The 19,934-nt window shown below is 42.6% G+C and overlaps 2 protein-coding genes across 4 annotated transcripts in view; one reads left to right on the top strand and one right to left on the bottom strand.

Annotated features, from left to right (window-relative positions):
- The window catches only part of LOC126531097 (PHD finger protein 14), a 57,816-nt gene extending 51,204 nt beyond the window's left edge, over positions 1 to 6,612 (bottom strand). For all 3 annotated transcript variants that reach the window (XR_007599582.2, XM_050178492.2, XM_050178491.2), the window contains exons 1-4: positions 6,459 to 6,612; positions 6,177 to 6,299; positions 5,137 to 5,354; positions 596 to 666 (exon numbers count right to left, since the gene is read on the bottom strand). Coding sequence is in view for 2 of the 3 variants with exons in the window: in XM_050178492.2 (XP_050034449.1) it covers positions 596 to 666; positions 5,137 to 5,354; positions 6,177 to 6,299; positions 6,459 to 6,513 (467 nt within the window). In the remaining variant the exon portion in view is untranslated. The remainder of the gene's footprint in view (positions 1 to 595; positions 667 to 5,136; positions 5,355 to 6,176; positions 6,300 to 6,458) is intronic.
- An 88-nt stretch (positions 6,613 to 6,700) lies between these two features.
- Positions 6,701 to 19,934, top strand: part of Sse (extra spindle pole bodies like 1, separase) — an 88,866-nt gene continuing 75,632 nt past the window's right edge. Inside the window, exons 1-4 of the mRNA XM_055070967.2 lie at positions 6,701 to 7,032; positions 13,604 to 13,697; positions 13,784 to 14,014; positions 18,180 to 19,074. Of these exons, the coding sequence (XP_054926942.1) occupies positions 13,629 to 13,697; positions 13,784 to 14,014; positions 18,180 to 19,074 (1,195 nt within the window). The 5' untranslated portion in view covers positions 6,701 to 7,032; positions 13,604 to 13,628. The remainder of the gene's footprint in view (positions 7,033 to 13,603; positions 13,698 to 13,783; positions 14,015 to 18,179; positions 19,075 to 19,934) is intronic.

Raw genomic sequence — 19,934 nt, 5'->3', positions numbered from 1 at the left:
TTATTCGATTTGATTACTAAATTTCATTCACTATACGCATACTCTTAAGATACCAATAGATCTGAGCATGTCTAAAATGGCTGTGTGATGCATGTATCGATGTGCTTTCCACATTAAGAAACTAGTCTCAAGGGAGCCTGTTTCCTTGTTCATGCTTAATTTCGAGTTAGTTTCTCCTAGATTCCCTAACCTGATTTAACAGCTAATTTTCACATATGAATCCCACTAACTTTGAAAATGAGTGAAATAAGTATGCTATATGCGACAGTCAGCATGAAACTTATGCAACACATTTACATCACCTGCAATCACATTTATAAACATGTCTACAGGTTGAGTTCTCAAAAAAAAAAAAAAAAAAAAACCAAGAAAAAGAAAGAAAGGAAGTGCTCTACACACACACACACACACATGTACTCTAGTACTCCACTCACATAGCCTTATGTGACATAGTGATGGAAATGATCACACTAATGTTAAGTTAGACAAACTTTGTTACCCCTGTTTGCTGTTACACGAATTATTTGGGATGCAAAAAAAAAAGCAAGTTGGCCAAATTACTTCAACAAGCTCAGGAAAATACAAATGCGTTTACCTTATGTCACCAAGGCAAACAGAACAGATTGTGATTTTCAGCTTCAAGGAAGATTCACCTTCACCAGATATCTGTAAAATAAACAAAAAGAAACCAATGCAGTCTTACAAAACTTATTAAAAAGAACTTCTGCCTTAAAGCAACTCATTTAGGTTTTTTTGAAGCTTTGACAAATACTGAAGAAGATCAACCTATTATCCTTGCACTACATAAACCTGCTATGGGCACTGCAAGCTTTGGCTTTGCATAGTGATAGCAGCATCAGACCAGATACCCTAGCGAGCAGAGAAAGCTTATCTTGTAGGACATTTTTTGCATTCATGTGCCCTCTGGCCGTGGTTTACCACAAAGGAAGAGCTTCCACATTCTGAAACGGTAGAGCTGTGCAAGCCATGCATGGCTAAAGGACATAGTGGATTGGGCAAGGCTTCACTTATCAAGTTCAAGCATGCCATCAAATGGATGCGCATCTGTTGCTGTTCAGAGTGACGGCTCATTTACGTCGTAGACCGAGCAAATGGTGTCGGCAACACTTGTAGGACGTTGAAACAGCCACAATGCTATCTCCCTAGCACACAGTGCCTTCATGTTATGGGGACATTTAAAAGAAATAATCAGTTGAGGCTGATAGAGAACTCTCAGAATACTTTGTTTTGTTTGGTACAGTGGCAAGCGGTTAATTATTATACGGAAGAAATGAAGGTCAAAGTTCAATTCTCTTCATTTTTCACAGAATCCAGCCATTGGCACGCCAGTGTGATGTCCCAGATTTTATAGTTTTCTTTTGTATTTCAGCCATTGTGGTGCAGCAAAAGTTCCTGAAACATGCAAAGTTCATTTTTTCGCTCCTTTAGCATACAATGCAGTCCGTCGTTACCAATACAATTCTTCAACGCTGCTTTTGCGCTCAGTCCAAAAATCCCCATACCGTGGAAAAGGAACAATGTAGAAAACAAAACTGTGCTTTTCCATCTACAATCCAAAGGCGCAACATACCCAAGTACAGCATAGCCATATAAGTACAGTGTGGGAGCCTTCACATTTTGACGTAGGCCCAGCGAGCCTTTGCCTGTGTCACCATCCGACAGTGGCATATTGATGCTGGATTGTTACAGTAAAGAAAGAGCTAAAGTATGCCTGCTAAGTGAGAGCAACGCTATAGAAAATTTTGGTAGACTTTACCAAGTTTGAAAAGTTGGTTACATCCTGTAGAACATGATATAATAAAAGCATCTCATGCCTATTTCTGCAGTGAATTCCATGCAAAGTTATCACATGTAAATAAGGACACCGCCACAATAAAAGTCCAAAAAATAATCTGAGCCCTCTGAGCCCTACTGCAGTTCCCAACATAAGCAGCTACATTTCCCAGCCACAACCAATTCTTCCAGTGGAAAACGTGAAGCAACTTTGTGCTTACTTGTTTGCAAGTATGAAGCATCCCTCTCTGTTGACCATCTTACCATGCTCTATGAGAAGCAATGCTAGACAGCAAGAGAACAGCAGGCTTACACATGCACCGCAAGAAGTGTGCACAGATGGTTGTCAACATGTTTCCATACTTCACACACTGATTTGATGGCTGACAGGGGGGATCTGAGGCTCCCGAGGTACAGCCTGATCATCGACAAGGCTACAGCATCTTCAACAAAGCTGTTGAGTGAAGTGGTACACTATTTCAGTACTCAAGATAACAGAATTAACAACAATCATGGCATTAATTGAAATGGAGGAGCGTACTTCCAAGCCATCTTCAAGGCAATGAAAAACATGATCAAGCTCATATGTCTTGACATAAAGTGCCTTTACCATTTTACTATATTTGGGGCTATTTTGCCTTTTCACACTGATTGTTCACTCGTCATAGCATAAATAAAAGTTATATAGAAGGCATCTAGGAACAATAAAATCAGTTAAAACACAAAATGGCAAAATTCCAACTAAGTAATTATCAACATCACTTAGTAACTTGTCGCTAAAACTACTAGACTTCTGGGCCGTGAACTGGCAATATTGTTAAAAAAGAAAAACCCATAACGTGGTGGTATATCCCTGAAATGGAAAATTAAACTGTGAGGTTTGATGACCAAAAGCTGCACAGTGGGCTTGGAGAGGTGCTGTAGTAGAAGGCTCAGGATTAATCTCGACTCCCTGCGACTCTTCAATGTGCACTCAAAGCATAGTATACGAGCATTTTTACATTCTGCCTCCATCCGAATGTGGCTGTATGCTGGCCTCAAGTTAAGAAGTGCAAAACCACAGCTGACCCACTTCAGAGGATAAAGGAAAAATTGGTATCACACTAAATGTACCATAAAGTTAACAAAAATATATCATATTTCTGTGGTTCTTGTTTTCCCCAGTCAATGTTCTCAAGGTTCAAGATGCCAAATAACTTGTTCTGTGACACCAAGTGCTAGCCCACTGGTTAGATCATTTGATAAGATGACTAGCCCAGAGGGGCGGTTGCGCAGAGTTCAATCCCTGAACCGGGATGAATCCTTCAGGTGTGACGCTTTCTTCCCAAGAAATCCGCATAGGCTTCTTTGGCGCTTCATGCTAAATTACAGTGAATGCCTAAGTTTCTCTTTCATTTCCCACTTCAGTGCATTCAACCTGGCATGCTAAAATGTGCTGTGCACTGTATATTAACAAAGGAGTAGTTCAGCTTCTGGATCAGTGAATTAGTAGTGACAGCTACAACACTATCTTGATAACACTGAAAAGGGAGCAAGTTAGTATGAATTTGTATTAGAAAACAATGCAACAATTAGTAAACCTAATGACACAAGCACTTGTGTTGTACGGCTCCTTCTAGTGTCCACATCTTTATCTTTTTCACAGTTTTTCCACCAATCTTATTCACAGTCAAATTCTTGCTATAAATACAGATGTACCGTATTTATTCAAATCTCGACTGATAGTTTATTTTTTTCAAATAATCATATTTCAAACTCTAGGGTTGGTTTAGATTGAAGGATTTTAAAAATGCGCCAGTTTTTCATTGAAACTGCTAAATATGGTGCATAGCTAGCGCCACCTAGAAAAGTCAGTATTGCTGCCACTACTAGCCGTGCCAGTAGCCAACCGACACAGGTCGCCATTTTGACCTGCGTCGTGTTGGCCGTATCGGTGTGCGGCGTGGTGTTATCACGATGGCACCAAGCAGGAGATGCCACTACAGTGCCGCTTTCAAGCGAAAAGTTGTGATAGCCGCAGAGGAATCGTCGAACCTTCAAGCCGGGCAGGACTTCGGTGTCGACAGAGAAAAAATGTCTGTAGTTGGAGGGGACAACGACAGCAGCTCCTTGCGTGCGCCGCAACGAGGATGGCATTTAGCGAACCAAAGAAAGGCCGTCACCACAAAGTGGATACAGTTTTGGTCAACTTAGTTCGGACGCAGAGAGCAGCTGTCCTTCCAGTGACAACAAAAGTGCTCCAAGCGAAAGCGAGGGAACTTTCGAGGGAGCGAGGCCTAACGCCAAAGGATTTCAAAGCCAGCCGGGGCTAGCTTCTGAAATTCATGAAGCGCTTCAGCTTCAGCCTCCCACGTCGCACTTCAATCACCCAGGAGCTGCCAAGCGATTTCGAAGAAAAGCTGATAGCTTTGTAGCGCTACGTGCTGCGAAGGAGAGAAGTGGCAGGCTACAACCTTGGGCAAATCGGCACCGCCTAGATGGCTGTGTATTTTGATATGCCAGTGGCGTACACCGTGAATGAAAAGGGTGCCAAGGAGGTGAAGGTGTGCTCTGCGGGCTACGAGAAGCAGCGCGCAACTGTGATGCTGTACTGCACAGCTGATGGACATAAACTCCCTCCTTATATGATATTTAAAAGGAAGACACTGCCTGCTTGAAAAACTTTCCGAAGAAATGTCATTGTGCGGGCAAATGAGAACGGGTGGATGACAGGTGCGATGGTGGAAGAGTGGATTAAGATTGTGTGGCGACGGCGTCCAGGAGCCCCTTTGACAAAGAACTTGCTCCTTGTCGTCAACTCTTACCGTGGGCACTTGACCAACAACGTGAAAGCTGCTGTGCTCGCCCAAGCGAACACGGACCTCGCTGTCATACCGGGCGGCATGACGGGCCAGTTGCAGCCACTTGATGTCTGCATCAACAAACCTTTCAAGGATCGTCTGCGGAAATATTACATGGACTGGTTGACTGACGAAGACCACATGCTAACGGCAACGAGCCGCATCAAATGTGCATTGCTATCGCAGCTGGCGGGCTGTGTAGCTGCAGCGTGGGACAACATCCCAGGTACTTTGATCATGCACGCCTTTAAAGAGTGCAGCATATCTAATGCGCTTGACGGTACTGAAAATAGTGCACTTATTGAAGGTGACAGTGACAAGGAACGCAGCGACAACGACGTTGAATAAGCTCTGCATGTTCAGATTCAATAAATGCTGTTTGCATTTTGTGAACACTGTCCTCGCTTTTTTTATTCGGCCTAAATTTGAGGTAATATATACATATATATATATATATATATATATATATATATATATATATAAACATATTTTCTTCACTTACTCTCTGTCGTGCTTGACTTTGTCTTTGCCTTGCCCTCTCAATGAGGTCACCAACAATGAGCTTAGGGACTTTCTTTGTTTCATCCGGCTCTGCAACGCCATTAGCCACCTCAGGTGGAGAAAATTTTTCTTCTGCTTCTGAGGCTACTCCAGATGACTCCTCGTCGTCATCATCATCCAAGTTGTCTGAGGAATCCCCTTGATCATCAGATTCCAGGTCTGCAAAGCATAAATATGAGAGTGCTGTTCTCAGAATATAGTGCAAGACATTAAAAAATATCAGTAAAGGTAACAATGAACTCCATGAGCTTTAAGTGCAACAAGCTGTATAATATAGTCCTTAAAAAAAATTATCTGAAGATTTGTAAAACAACTAGCTTGAATAAGCAATTACACTGCATTCAGCCTTACTTTGACAACCGAAACTTGGCCAAATATCTCAACATTTGTATGTTTATAAACATGGTTTGCCACCAGACATGTGCGGGCGTCTGGAAACTTAACGAAGAAATAAAACTGTGCAAGCATATCATAAAAAAGCCACCATGAGTGTAGGCTAACGTATGGAAAGCTCTTCCCAGTTACGCAACTCTATTATATTGTACCTGGATTTCCTGAAAAATTGACAAATGCTGGCAGTCACGCCGATCGTGAACCATTCCGAATTACACGCGGTATTATAGAAACCGATGGCCACGGTCACTTATATCGCAAAAGTTTCTTTGTGGCCTTTTATTCGGAACCGAAACTTCAAGAAACCTGACATCCTGAAAAGCAAACAAAACAAAGGTTTCTCTAACAAGCAAAATGTCTTCGTTTTGATTACCAAGCTGTTCAGCAGAATGTTTGATCATGTAAGCAAAGTTAATGGTGGATGTTTTAATTGACAATTCGTCAAGTTATTCACTCGCCAATCTCGCTGCTTAATCTCTAGCTCTTGAACTAGGCGCTGAGCTGCGCCGCAAGCTTATTCGTTTCGTTTTCTGCCTCGTCGGATTAACATCATAATTACATAAGGAAGAACACTCAATCACAACAAACCTTTCTCATGGTCATCGATTTGGAAGTCGCTGTCATCCGAACTGTCACCCAAGTCGGCGAAATCAAGCAGTTGCAAGTGATTTTCAACGGGCTTCACTCTTCGCTTGCTTGGATCTCTCTCCACTTTTGCGAAAAAGACAAAGACACAATCGCATAAAAAAACTGATACGACAGACCAGAAAGATATCAACACCCTTGAGAGACAGGCAAGAATTTGTGGTGAACGCGTTGCGATCAGCTCGCGTCAGTCGCCCGCAAGCTTGGTTCAACGATGCAGCTTACCCATTGTGCGGTAAAGAAAACCAACATTCTCGATGTACCCATCTTTATCTGTCATGCCTAATGTAATGCGTAATACTCTTTTCACAGAGACGCCGCTAGTTTCTATCAAATGCTAGCAACGATCGCATTCGAACGTAGAGTTCATGCACGCGAAGCCATTCGACAGCAGTCTGCTCGAACGCAAAACAAAGCATTTTCGAGTTTGCTAGCGTGGCGCTAGTTAAGGGATTTTTGAGCTGACTTTGAGTAAAAATATCATCAAACAACAAAAAATATGTGTGTGCGCTATTTGTAGCACACTATATTTGTTTGTAAAATTATTATGTAAATCAATCCTGCTGAAATTTGCAAGTTTGCATACTTTTGTTTCAAATGCGCTGCATACATTTTTTTTCCACATCTCGAGCGTCGCAGCACGTCGTGGTAGTCGCCTCAGGCTGCCGTCACCGCCGTTTTTTGAAGCTCGCTCGTCGCAAATATTTGTGAAATCGGCGTTCTTGCAGTCATGAAGTCCTTACTGTGCAGTATGCTTTTCTGAACAGCAGTTTCTCGTCTATTGCAGCAAGAATTAGAGGCAAGTCATGTCCTCCATATCAGTGCTGTGCTACTGTTGCGGCTAACGTCACATCGCTAAAATCTAGGGCAAGGTTCCGACTGGTGTTGTATGAGTCGCGGGCCACTTCCTTCGTTGCGACGATAGATTGGTTTTTTTACAGGTGCTGCTCCAGGAGGGCACATATAACCCACAAACGGAGGCTTCAGGAGAGCACCTGAGATTATAATAAAGGAGGCGGCGCAGGATCTCCAGCGCACCCAAGGGGTAGCGGGGGTATCAAAGGAGGGAGCAGGGCGGCCCGTGGGTTGGGGCCGCGGAGGCCGAAGCGTGCCAGGGGGTGTCCCCACAAAAAATTGGCTGTCCGCTATCGCGGACAGCCGATCTTGTACACCCTTGGCACGCGCAGGCCTTGGCGAGTCTCCAACCTACAGACCTGTGCGGGTTCTAGCTTTGATGTCCCCGTTGCCGCTTTGGTGTCCTGGAGGCGCCGCCAGTAATTCGAAATAATGGCACATTGTTACAACTAGTAAAAAACATGATTGAATAAATATAATTACGTCCAGCCGCCAACTTGTGACGCTAAGTTCAGCACTACCCCAGCAATCCGCACCGAAGGGCCAACGAGGACACCAAAGCTGGAACCCGAACTGTTCCTTGGGTTGGGGCTCGCTGAGACCTGCGCGTGCCAGGGGTGTACAAGCTCGGCTGTCTGCTGTCGCGGATAGCACATTTTGTATCCGCACACCCTTTGGCACGCTCCGGCCTCGGCGGCCAGAATTCACGAACAGCCCTGTTTCCAATCTGATATCCTCGCTGCCTCTTGGCTGCCCCGGTGCCGCTGCCCGTGGATGCCCCGGAGATCCTGCGCCGCTTGCATTACTATAATCTGATGCTCTCGTGAGGCCTCCGTTTGTTACACTGTTACATAAACCCTCCTGGAGCAGTAGTTGTAAGGAATCCGATCTATCGTCGCGACGGAAAAACAGCCCAGTAGCTTATGCCACACGAGTCAAAACCTCGCCTACGTTTTGTGTTTGTTTTTGCGACTTTGGCAGCATAATCTCTGCGTACTAGAGCAGTTCGTTTCTGGACCAGTTTCTTTCATTATCTGCGTCCACATGTATTTCATTCTTGTTGGAAAAAATGCAATAGCTCTGCGAGCCCATGAAAGAGGCAGCTTGAACCAACGTTACTAGATCCTTTGGCATGAACATCAGAAATTATCCACCCGTGGCCCTCTTGCGCCCGTTTGAAAAAAAAATATGTATATGTTTGAAATTTTTACTTCGCTTTTAGCTACAGTCGACTTGCATCCATTGGGATGGTAAACCTCGCTTCCAAAAAGAAGGCATTTGCATCGGATCATGCATTGCTCCCATATTAAGTTATTTGTTTTTAGCAAAACTTAACAGATCTGTGTCAGATGCTTTCATCAATACTTACGTCTTAGCTGCTATTAGATACATGGATGACTTAATTTTTCTTGGCAGTCATGCTAGTTCATACGAGTCTGATGCTTTTTTAGTTCTGGACACAGTGCGCAAATGTTTTAAACCACTAGAACTAACCCGTGAATTTTCAGAGAATGGTGTAATAAGGTTCCTAGACGTTAGGCTATTTTTGCACGAAAACCATTCTTGTTGGATGTACTACCCACGTGGCAAGAAGCCACTTCTTCCATTCAACTCCGCACACTCTAAACTTATAGAACATGGCATTGTTAGCTCATATTTAAAAAATTCCTTAAGAAACTCCTGCGAACATAAAAGGATCGACAGTTTCCGTGAGCAGCCTGAACGGTTAACTTCGGCAGGCTATCCATCTCTTGTACAAGTCTTTGTTGCTGAAGGCCTGCTGCGCAGCTTTTCATCCATGGTGAATGAAAATCCAGATGGGCCAACTCGGTATAGACAAAAAATTACGGTAATCCCATACATGCATAGAATTGTGCACAGTCTGAAAAAGGTTGCTCAGCGTGTTAACGTCAAAGTTGTCTTCTTTGCTCTTGAAAAATTAAGCTACCTTTGCAAAATGACTGTCCTAGCATCTAGGCACAAACGATGGTGCCGTATCACACCCAAGAATAAATTCATAGATTGCATAGACAATGTTGTCTATCGGATCCCCCGATCCTGTGGTAAATATTATATTGGACAGACGGGCCAATGTGTTAATGAAAGATTGAAAGAGCACACGTACACTGTTGACTGCGCTAAACAGGGTTAGCTTTCTGCCCACTGCTGCATGTGTAGATGTAAGCCAAGGTAAAAAAAATGTAGTATCATTGCAAAACACAGTGATCATATCACGCATTAAATAATTGAAGTAGGAAAAATTCTGTTTAAAGGATGGGTGTGTCAGCACCCCCTCTGTCATGCTAACTGTCAAGGTCAGATACCTCGGGCTATCGATGCCATGTTGAATTTTGTATGGTTTTGTTGCGGCGTTCTGTGCATGGTTGGTGTACTAGTTTGTGGCTATATAACTTGCTATGCATTCTGAAAAGAAAATAGAAGTTGGCACTCTGTTCTCTCTTATGTCCCCTCTGCTGTCCTTACGTTGTTATTCAAACTTTCAAGCATGTTTTACCAACAAGCCCAGTTCTACAGCCTTTTTAAAAACAAACCTCGTTTGTTTGATATACTTGCACATAACCTGCTTATTCGTACACTCTTACAGTATTCTGACCTGTGTGTGCTTATGGCATGTGTGTGTACAGGGTGTCTACCAACTGGGAATTCTCAGGGATTTTGAGTAGTCTGAAAAAACTCAGGGAAACCTCAGGGGATTTGTGCCTCTATCAGGGAAAATTAGCAGTAATCTTATTGAAAGGGTCGAAAGTCGCGGTAATGCTGGCTCGAGTACAGACAGGAATCGTAATGAGTGGTCTTTGATGCCCTGTCGTCGGTTGGAGGAGTTGCCAGTGTACAGTCGACGACCGACTTCCTGGATTCCTGATAATTTGGACGACTTCGTGGCACCACCATGTACCCCACAGAGTCAACGCATCAGAACATCTGAAACATCTGGCTTACGAGCTGTTGATAGAGAATCTCAATTGTGACAAACTTCGGGCTTCATACCACTGAGCTTGCTAAATCAGTTGATAGAAATAGTTCATATTTGAAAATATTTGCTTCTGTATGCATCTCCTTTTTAATCGTATTTGAGAACGTCCGACTCCATTTGTAATTTTTTTTTGAAGACATTTTATCTGCTGTGCATTTTTTAACCCCTCCCTTCTATTCTCTTTTTGAATAACATAAACACTACTCCTTAGTATTCAAATCGGATTAAATCATTTTTCTTTATTTTTTTCATATGCTATTAGAGAGTGGCAGCATCGGGCGATATGGTTTCAGGCCGTCTTGACATAAAACATTGTTCTGCATCACTCGGGGTATTGGGCAGACACCCAGGGAAAACCTGGAAAACTCGGGGAATTTGGAAATGTCCACTTGGTAGACACCCTGGTATACTTGCAATATGTGTAGCAGTGGAACTCAGCATTTGAACTTTTGCACTTGTTGAGCTTAGTTTACCGGGACTGACAACCAATTATTGTTACCCAATTTCGTAGTGCAGTGGAAAGCTTACCAGTCAGTGTTGAATTTTGCAGTGGTAATGTAGGGAACACCGTGAAACATATGTTATCAGAATTTTTCTATCCGAAGTGAGGGTGGTTCACTGGTAGTGCGATAGCAATTATATGCAGGCATTGGTGGAAGGCAGACAACAAATGCAGCCGTAGCTGCGCGAAAGTATTTCGTTTATGAAGCTGGTGTTCCTGTGATTCATGTTTTCTGAAGTGTTCAATTATTTCTACAATAGCTACATGCTTTTCTGTCCAACAGCTTTGGTTATTAACAAGTGAAAGGTGTTTTCTAGCCAAGTATCTAAAGTGAAACAGCACTCTTGCACATGATGTGCAGTTCAGTGTTTTGCCGTTGCCACATGTGCGTCTTTATTTCCGAAGCATGTCATTTCTTGAAGACTCGAGTGAGCTTGAACAAAAAACTTTAGCTTGCATGCGTGCTCACAATTTAGCATGCGTCAACAGCAATCATGTGTGCCACCATGAATGAGGGACATGAGCACCGCTCAACAGCATTGACTTTCGTTTACTCCGGAATAAGCATAGAATAAAGTGTCAAATCCTAATAAAATACGCACTGCAATTTTAGGCAACAAGTATGCAGCACTTAATAACAGCCGACTTGCGTACAGTAATCTCATAGGCTGCATCCAGAGTACTAATACTTTCACCAGCAGTTCGCTTTGCTTACTGGTTTTTGAGACTTCCTTCGCCAATTTATAATTTTAGTTCCTGCTTAAATTGTGAACAACGTGCTCGATTCTGTTGCTATAAATCATGGTAATTTCATTTCCATCAAGGTCTCACAATACATTCTGGCCAGTTGTCAGTCCCTTGAGCGTTCAGTTGAATGTGAAATTGCAAAAGTTTATCATTGCAAAAGAATAATGTAGCTGTATGAATAAATTTACTCCAGGTTAAAGCATTTGAATGGGGAAATAATTGGCAAAAAGAAAGACAAGAAAAGGAACATGTAGTGCTGACTGCCTAGTGCAGTTTCGTTATCTGGTTCAGCAAAAAATTGGTTCAATGCCGTAACAGAAAAATAATAGTTCAAATAATTAATTGGTTTATATTCATTTTCATAGCCTAAGAATAATTACAAGCAAGAATTTATTTTCTACAAGAACTGTACTGTGCTTCTGAGCTGCACGGAAAGACTCAACAAAAGTATGCATGCTGTTTTTCAGGCTGCACGTAGTTAAAAAAAAAAAAAAAAACTTACTGCAACAACACGCTTCAGAAGCAATGCATTAGGAGAAATACATCATTCATATTGTACCTACTTGAGCTTATGATTGGGATCAAGAGCCATCTCCCAATTAAGAAGCACTGCTTCATTTCGGCGAGTATATGTTGGTCTCCAACCACCAAAAAACTAAAACTAGCCAACTTCAAACGCTCATGAGTGTATTAGTAATATGACTGCCTCAGGTTGCAACACATAAAAAAAAACACACTTACGGTGCTACCACATCTAAAATTACAGGCAAGGCATGGATGAAAAGCTCAAGGTGGCCTACCTGATCTGAAAGCATTTTTCTTTCTGCTTTCATTTTGAAGTGAAAAGTAATGTAATGTTCCGGTTTACACGTTTTTTTTTGTTCAATTTTAGTTCAGTGCACTGATTATAGCTACATTGAACTGCTTGATCAGTGAGCAATTTTCTTCAGGACATGTTTGAAATATCAGGGACACTGAAAGCATTGTATACTTTCTTAATTTTTTGCTAATATTGTAAACCTATAGGCACACAAGTAACCTGCAAGCAACGAATATAAGTCCTTGCATCAGAAAAACTCAAATTTAGTAGTCGTATGTATGCATAATGTGTCTGTTGTGCGAAGTATTTTAGCTGCAAAACTAGGAAGTTGTGGGATATGTATTAGCAGAATGGTATTTTTTTGTTTCTTGCCTCTGCATATAAAAAACGTGATTATTGGAGGAAATTAGTCTCTCAAACTGTTGCCATAGCCTTCTGGTGCCCGATGCTTTTAAATAAACCTCAGAAATTCACTGAACATTGTTTCAACAGCTTGATAAAAAGCAGTGTAAGGAGTATACAAAGCAACACTTCCTGTACCTATGACACATTCGAGTTGTCTGGGCAAAACTTGGTTATAGAGCACCAGTTAGGTTCATTGCTGAGAGCAGGTGGAATATCTTTTCTCTTATGCAGGAAGTGTATTTTCCCCGTTCACAAGCATGGACTCTGGAACAGTGCAAGTCCTCAGTCATTCTGGAATGCTACAGAACCATACTTATCAATACTCTCCAATGTGTTAAATGACTGGCATTTGTCACCAGCCTACCAAAATATCTGCACATCATCACTTGTCCTGTAATGTTTATTTTCTGTTTGCCCCATATTTTTGTAGTTTGAAAACTAATACTGAACATACTTTTAACGTAAGTTGAAATGGAAACAGAAGAAATGTTGTCGAGTATGAGAAACACACATTCTAATCTATTTTATCCTTTTCTTTTTTTGTTCACTTTAAAATAAACTGAAAAGCCACTTGGTGAAAGATTGTGCGAACACATTATTCTGATACTTCTATGGCACTTTACATAAGTACACTTCACCTGGATAAACTTCTGCATGAGCAACAACGTGTTGTCTTGGGTGCCAAGCAGAATACAGTAGGAAGAAGATGGACAGTGACACTAAGATGATCAACGGTTCTGCTTCACACTTGAGATGCGACAATGAATCTGCACCAACTAGTCTAAATTTCAGTTCTTTTAGAAAAGCAACACTTCCTTGTGGTTTTTCTTCACGTTGGTAAAAGCAGGGCTTTTGCTGTGGGCTTAACTAGAGCACATTGGCCTAGCTGGCTGGCTCTCCTGTTCCCATTTGTGACTAGCTAAGACCATTAGTGGCATTGAAAACTATCTATGCATTGGCCAGTAGTTAAATTCAACTAGTTAGTAACATTAATATGGTCCAGCATGATGCTAGCATTCACTTATATTTTTAGCTCTGCTGTGCAGGTCTGTACAAGCTCTTGAAGGTGAAATGGCTGAGCAAGAGGTCATTAAGAAGCTGAAGGCTGGAACCTTCGATGGGCTCTCAAATGATGTAAAAGTAAGGAATCTTTTTAAGTGCTTATTTGCCCCACCGTTTAGTTGCTTTTCGCTAGTTAACTTTCACTTCTTTTTTTTTTTTTTCAGGCCTACATAACCTCCACAACCAGTGACCCACAGAAGTGCGGCGATTTTATCAAAGCTTTGTTCTCGCATGTCATCAGATCACAGAACTCTGGTGCCCTGCACAAGGTCCCAGAAGAAATCTTGGCGGCCATAGAACTGGGCCTGCATGCTCTTAAGAATATCTTGCGACCAAGTGGCATTACTGACCATCTCAACGTCTTGTACCATGTGTTTGCCTTGCTCCTAAGAGAGGTATGTAGCATGCTTACTTCACTCCAAGAAAAATGTGGGCAAAAAGAAATGAAATCTATCGTATAAGTGGAGTAGTCGTAGCAGCTCGGCTGTGGTAATTGAAGCTCCTTGAGACAACATATCTTCATTTGAATTATCTGACACTGCATAAAATTACCCTGGATGAAACTGTGATTAATTATACAAAGATATACAGACATTAAGTACATTTCCATACTAGCTTTTACAAAATGCCAAATGAGATTGAGTAAACTGACACGCAGTCAGTTAGAGCATTGTAAAATAAGTTTGCCATCCTGGAATTGTCAAGGTGTTCTTAAGTACAGTGGACTGTCTTTAAACGGAAGCTCAAAGGACCAGGGAAATTGGTTCCGTTTATCAGGAGTTCCATTTACTGAGAGACAAAGCTGAATAGAATTTAATGAATACAGAACCAACCAACCATGAGGATGGTGTTCTGTTTAAGAGGCAGTTCCGTTTAAGCGATTTCCATTTATCGACATTTCACTGTACTTGGTTGCTTCACAAACATGCAAGTTATCACCTAATAAGACTAGGTTTTGGCTATCTAATGCTTTATAAATGTACTCTCTCAGCCACTTTTGGCCAGAGTACTGTATACTATTTGGGTTTTCTTCTTTCTAGGTACGTAGCAAGAGATCTGAATTACAGAAAAGCTTGATTTGAATTCAGCATATTTAATAATGCATTTGAAGCCTTTGCAGGTAAAGCAGAACGTTAACTGTTTGCAATAACTCTGTTTTTGACTCAAATTATGTTGAGTAAACAGATTTGTTTTACAAGGAGCATATGTTCATGCATTCTACAATGTCTTCATTTTCATGTTAGTATACTGGTATTGGGTGCTGTAAAACATGTGAAAATTATTTGCGTTGATTATAGGCAACAAGTATGATGGCAAATGTGTGATGAAAAATCATTGACCACTATGCATCCTGTGAGACTAACTCGTATGAAAGTTTTGTAGCTTTCACTCTTTCATAGTTTAGCAATGAGTCAACTTCACTGGCGATTGCAAGCCATGGATATTAAACGCTGGGTGCAATGTACCACATTAACTCTCTCAATGCTAATTGGACCTATTAGAGTAAAGAACTTGCAGAAGTTATTTTTTAAACCTGCAGAAAAGTATATGAAATGCATGACATGTTCATTACTACTGAACAAAATGAAAAAGACAGCAGAAAAAAAGTAACATTGTACTAAAAATGGAAATACACATTATCACTTTATATTGCACTTGACCACAACTTGAGTAATGGTGGCAAGGGGAAGCACAAGGCAATCAGCTTTTGCAACAGCACATAGAAAACAGCAGAAAGGCCTATTCCTCAAACACTTTTCTTTTACCACGAATGCAATGCTTAGCAGTAAAATTATGTCATTTAAAGCACTAAGTCATACCTACTGGGCACTCCTTTGTGTAATAAACACAAACTGCAAAAATCTGCATATAGGGCACTTGCAATGCTCATGCTTTTCAAAAAATAAAACGTCTATCATGCCTACGCATGAAGGCTGTTCGCATGGTTTCCCATTGGCAATTGCTGAGATAAACGCAAACAGTAATGTTTCAGCTGTTAGTACGTTTGTACAATGGTGACACAGAAAAAGCATAGAGGGCGGAATGGAAAGCTGGGTGAGTTACTGAAGTTGCAGAATGAGACTTGGCAACGAAAAACACAAGTCATAATTCAGGTGGCAATGAGGAGGAACATCCATTTGTCAGCTTTCTCTGCTTGTAAGAGGGAAGTGTAGCACAATCAAGGCGCAACAACGTTCGAAGACTCATGGAGCACACACGCACAGGGCCACGTTCGTGTGGCATCCTTGGGTCTGCACACTCACCTGTTGTCTTTAGGCACCCGGAAGAACCTTGCAGGGCTTGTTTTTGAGGTATTCGTGCACCACTGCACGATGCACAAGCGGTGCGAGTCGTGAAAAGGGTGAAACCTAGCGGAGCGCAAGCACATAGCTATTTAGGACCACGAAACTGACAAAACTGCCCACGCTGGCCAACGCTCAGCAACACACACTTCCCGACAACAGCAGATAATGAAACATGAAACTTGATGCGGCGGACTAAGCTGGCGCCAAGCCGGCAGGTGCACACGGAGACAGCTGAAGGTTAGGGAGGTGTGAGGGAGGGCAAGGGGAGAGGAGTTGAGAGGAAGGGCGAAAGAACATGGCCCTGGATCGGCACATCTGCGCGTGCCTATCTAGGAGGCCGTGCAAGAAAAGCGGATTTGCTTTCCCGCCCTCTTGATCGATGGCGCCATTTACCTCTGCCACCGAAGCAGCGGAGATTCTGAGGCAGGATGAAAGCGGTGACATCAAAAGCACTGTTGCCTACTTGAGAGCATCCTCATTAGATTCTATGGCATTGGGCCAGGTAACATGATGTCATGGTTCGGAGTGAAAAGGCCTTGTGCTATCTAGGTGGCGTTGGATTAGCTGCACCAGTAATGATGTTCTTGTTCTCTGTCGTAGCCGAGCATGTGCGCAGCTGTTTTTCTCTGGCTTTGAAATGGGTAGGCCATGCATCATACATACTCCTTAGGAGCAGACAGCTTTCGATCAATGCCGCAAGCAGAACCGGGAACGAGCTCGTCTACGCCGTGCCGATGCTGCAGCCCGGTCACAAGAACTGAATCGTGCAACCGAGTGCAAGCAGCAACTGCGTTCCCTCGGATCCGGCAGCCTATCAAGCCATTGTTTAATGAACCGTCAGGATTAACCCAGTGATAAACACCGGGGCCGCATGTTTCAGCTTCGCTGGCTAACCATCTCTATGGAGTGCTCGGGCGGTGATCTTTCTTTTCTTATATTACTGTTCTTTATCTATCTTTTTAGATAAACCTGAGCCAAAGGCTAAAGTCTGACACGTTGCTAGTTGCCGTTAATGTCCTAATGTCATGTGCCATAAAAAAATTACAAGGTAAAATACGCAGGAAGACAGAACCAGAGCAAGCAGAAGAGTGGCACACGGCTTCCTTTCCCATCCAGTTAAGAGGAGCAGGAATGAGAGCTTACCGTGTGCTTAATCACATTATCACACGCTCACCTACACCCCCCACCTCTCTACTATTGCATGCTTGATCATGTTACTGCACGCCCTCTCCCCTTGTTCTTTCTTCTAGCACGTGCTTGAATTGGGCACATGGGAAGACAGCATGCATGAAGCCACCATCCTTCTTGGCTCACCTTCGCACATTTTTTTTCCTCACACCCACAGCAACCAGTGCGTGAGGCACAATATTATTGTACTTGGCCTTTATATGGAACCTAGGCTTCTTCCAGCACATAGCTTCATGTGCTGATTGAGGAAAGAACAGCTTCAACATGAGCCCAGTGACTGCATTGGTTTTGTGCACTATGCCACATAATTCATCGGGTGCTATACTTAAAAGGGCTCTCCTTAGTTCGAACTGCATTTTATTTAAATAAATTTCTGGTTTCCTTGGAGTTTGAATGAATGAGATTCTACTGTACTTGCACACATTACAGAAGTGAAGCCAGGTAGTGCTCAAGGCATGCTAACTTAATAGTAACCTTGATAAGACTATTACCCATTTTCACTGAAGCCCTTTTTTGTTCTAGCACTCCAAAGCTGCCATAGCGATTTCTAATGCATATGTGCAGCTATGGAACACTGCACTTGAAATCAGTCATCAATGAGTGCAGACCAACCAAGCCATTGCCTTTGAGCTGCGGCTCTATGCAATGCAGTACAGCTTGGCTGTTAAATTACAGCCTAATGTTAAGTTAGATCAGCATACTTTTATTCAGAACGTTGAACAATTACAACTTGTCTTCATTGAATGAGACACTTTACAACATTTTTCTGCAATTGCAGAAAAAATTTCTTTGGTAGCTAAAAAAACTTCTGGTGTAAGTTTGCAATGGCATATGATGTGTGTGGGTTCAACTATTCAATGAAACCAGAAATGCAGTAATGAATTGTGCTTGAGCATTACTTATTGACTGCACCCGGAATACCATTTGGCTGTAAAATCGCTTGAATGACAAGAGTAGTGTCCTTTAAAGCCAAATGTTCTTATTACAGGTACAGGTGTATTTCAAGTACAAGTCAATCACAAACTTGGATTTTCTTTCTCTCTCCCCAACCCTTTCCTGGCTTCAGGAACAATTTCTGCGGGCCTCAGCAGCAGCAGAAGTAATGCTGTCCCTGCTGAAAACTATGGACTGCCAGAACTCCAAAACTGCCATAGTGATTTCCAATACATATGTGCAGCTATGGAACACTGCACTTGAAATTCGTCAGCAAGGAGTGCAGGCAAACCAAGCCATTGCCTTTGAGCTGCTGCTCCATGCGATGCAGTTCCTTTGCCTCAAAGATGAGGTCACTGCGGTCACTGAGAAGCACTACACTGCCGCCAATTGGTGCGCTATCAAAATGAAGAGTGAACCATGGCTGGCACGACTACGCCGGTGCATCCTGCCTGCCGTTTCCGCACTGCTCAGGCGTACACCCACACGCCTGCGAGCCAGTGTGCCATTTGTTGTTGACATCCTCCTTGAACAGCACAAGATGAGCTCCAAGCTGGGCAAGAACCTCAGCCTCGTTGCCGAATGGAGGAATGTTGCGGATGAAGCCCTGTTTGCCTTAGAGGTTCCTCTCTACCACCACGTAACTGCCTTGCTTAGTCTCGTGGATCAGGTGTCGGCCCTGAGCCTGTGTGTCACGGATGGGAACAATCAGATGCCACACATTAAGCTTCCCAAGAGCATCCGGTGGCAGGAATGTCAGCCTGGTAAGGAGGAGTTCATGTGCCTTACCTCCTGCATGCAAGTGATTCTGGTGAGACTCCATGCCGCAGAGCAGTTCATTCAAGGAGCCTCAAGTCGGCAAGCATTCGTGGCTGCGATCACAGCAATCCTGGGCCTCGGACCTTTCATCAAGCAATATCTAAGTTGCCTCCATTCCATCAAGGCGAGTCCATCATACATCTCGACGGCCCTGCGAGTGCTCAGAGCCTTGCTCATCCTGCACACATACCTCATACAGGAGATAAAAGGCAAAGTATTTCAGTGGACTTCACTTTGCTTGTGTCGGCTTATTATGTACAAATGATGCACTGGCAGCATTACTGGCATGGTGTGCTCAAGACTTTATGTTGCTTATCACTGGTAATTTCAGTTTCAAACGAAGTGGGACATGCTCGGCACTTCATTGCACTGCCTGCGAGCAGCTAAGAGGCATTAATGAAAGTGTACTTGCACATGTGACAAGTATCACGCATGTACAGTTGCCCACATAAGTCCATGTGACATGGGTTCCATGGCAAATGTGAATTTCTGTTCCGTTGAGGCGTGACAGTGTCATTTTAATAGATCACTCTGTATGTCACAAAAGGTACTATAGATTGAAGCTTTCAATTTATGACAGTGTGCCCAGGCTTCCTGGGAATTCTTTTATTTTTTTCAGAGCCTGCGTCCTGCAAACTTTTGTGGCCAACTGTACAAATGAGTTGCCATAGAAAAGACAATATATATGAGCGCTGCAAATGTTTAATTTGCATTATAGCTTTCATTATGTAATTTATGCACAATCATCTTAGCAGTAAATCGTTTGAAACTGTGAACAATCATGTACCTGCCAACTCTCCTGAATTTCTGTAAAGTTTACAAATGTGGGCTCGTTCTACAATTTTACTACTGTTTTGTCAGGTTTTATGAAAAATAGGGTCTGTCCGGGGAAATGTTTGAGGTGCTGAAGGATGGGGCAATGCAAGATAGCAAAATATAGCAAAAAATAAATGCATACGAAAAGAATTGTGGTGGTACCCATGGCACCATGTTATGGCAATGCAAGATGCTATAGGCCAGAGGGGTACCTGCTTCGAGCAGCTTTATTTGGAAAGGTTCTCTAAGCAGG

Source organism: Dermacentor andersoni, chromosome 5 (genome assembly GCF_023375885.2).
Source record: "Dermacentor andersoni chromosome 5, qqDerAnde1_hic_scaffold, whole genome shotgun sequence".
In the NCBI taxonomy this organism is placed as follows: domain Eukaryota; kingdom Metazoa; phylum Arthropoda; class Arachnida; order Ixodida; family Ixodidae; genus Dermacentor; species Dermacentor andersoni.
The sequence above is the reverse complement of the archived record's forward strand: the minus strand, read 5'-3'. Positions and strand labels throughout refer to the sequence as shown.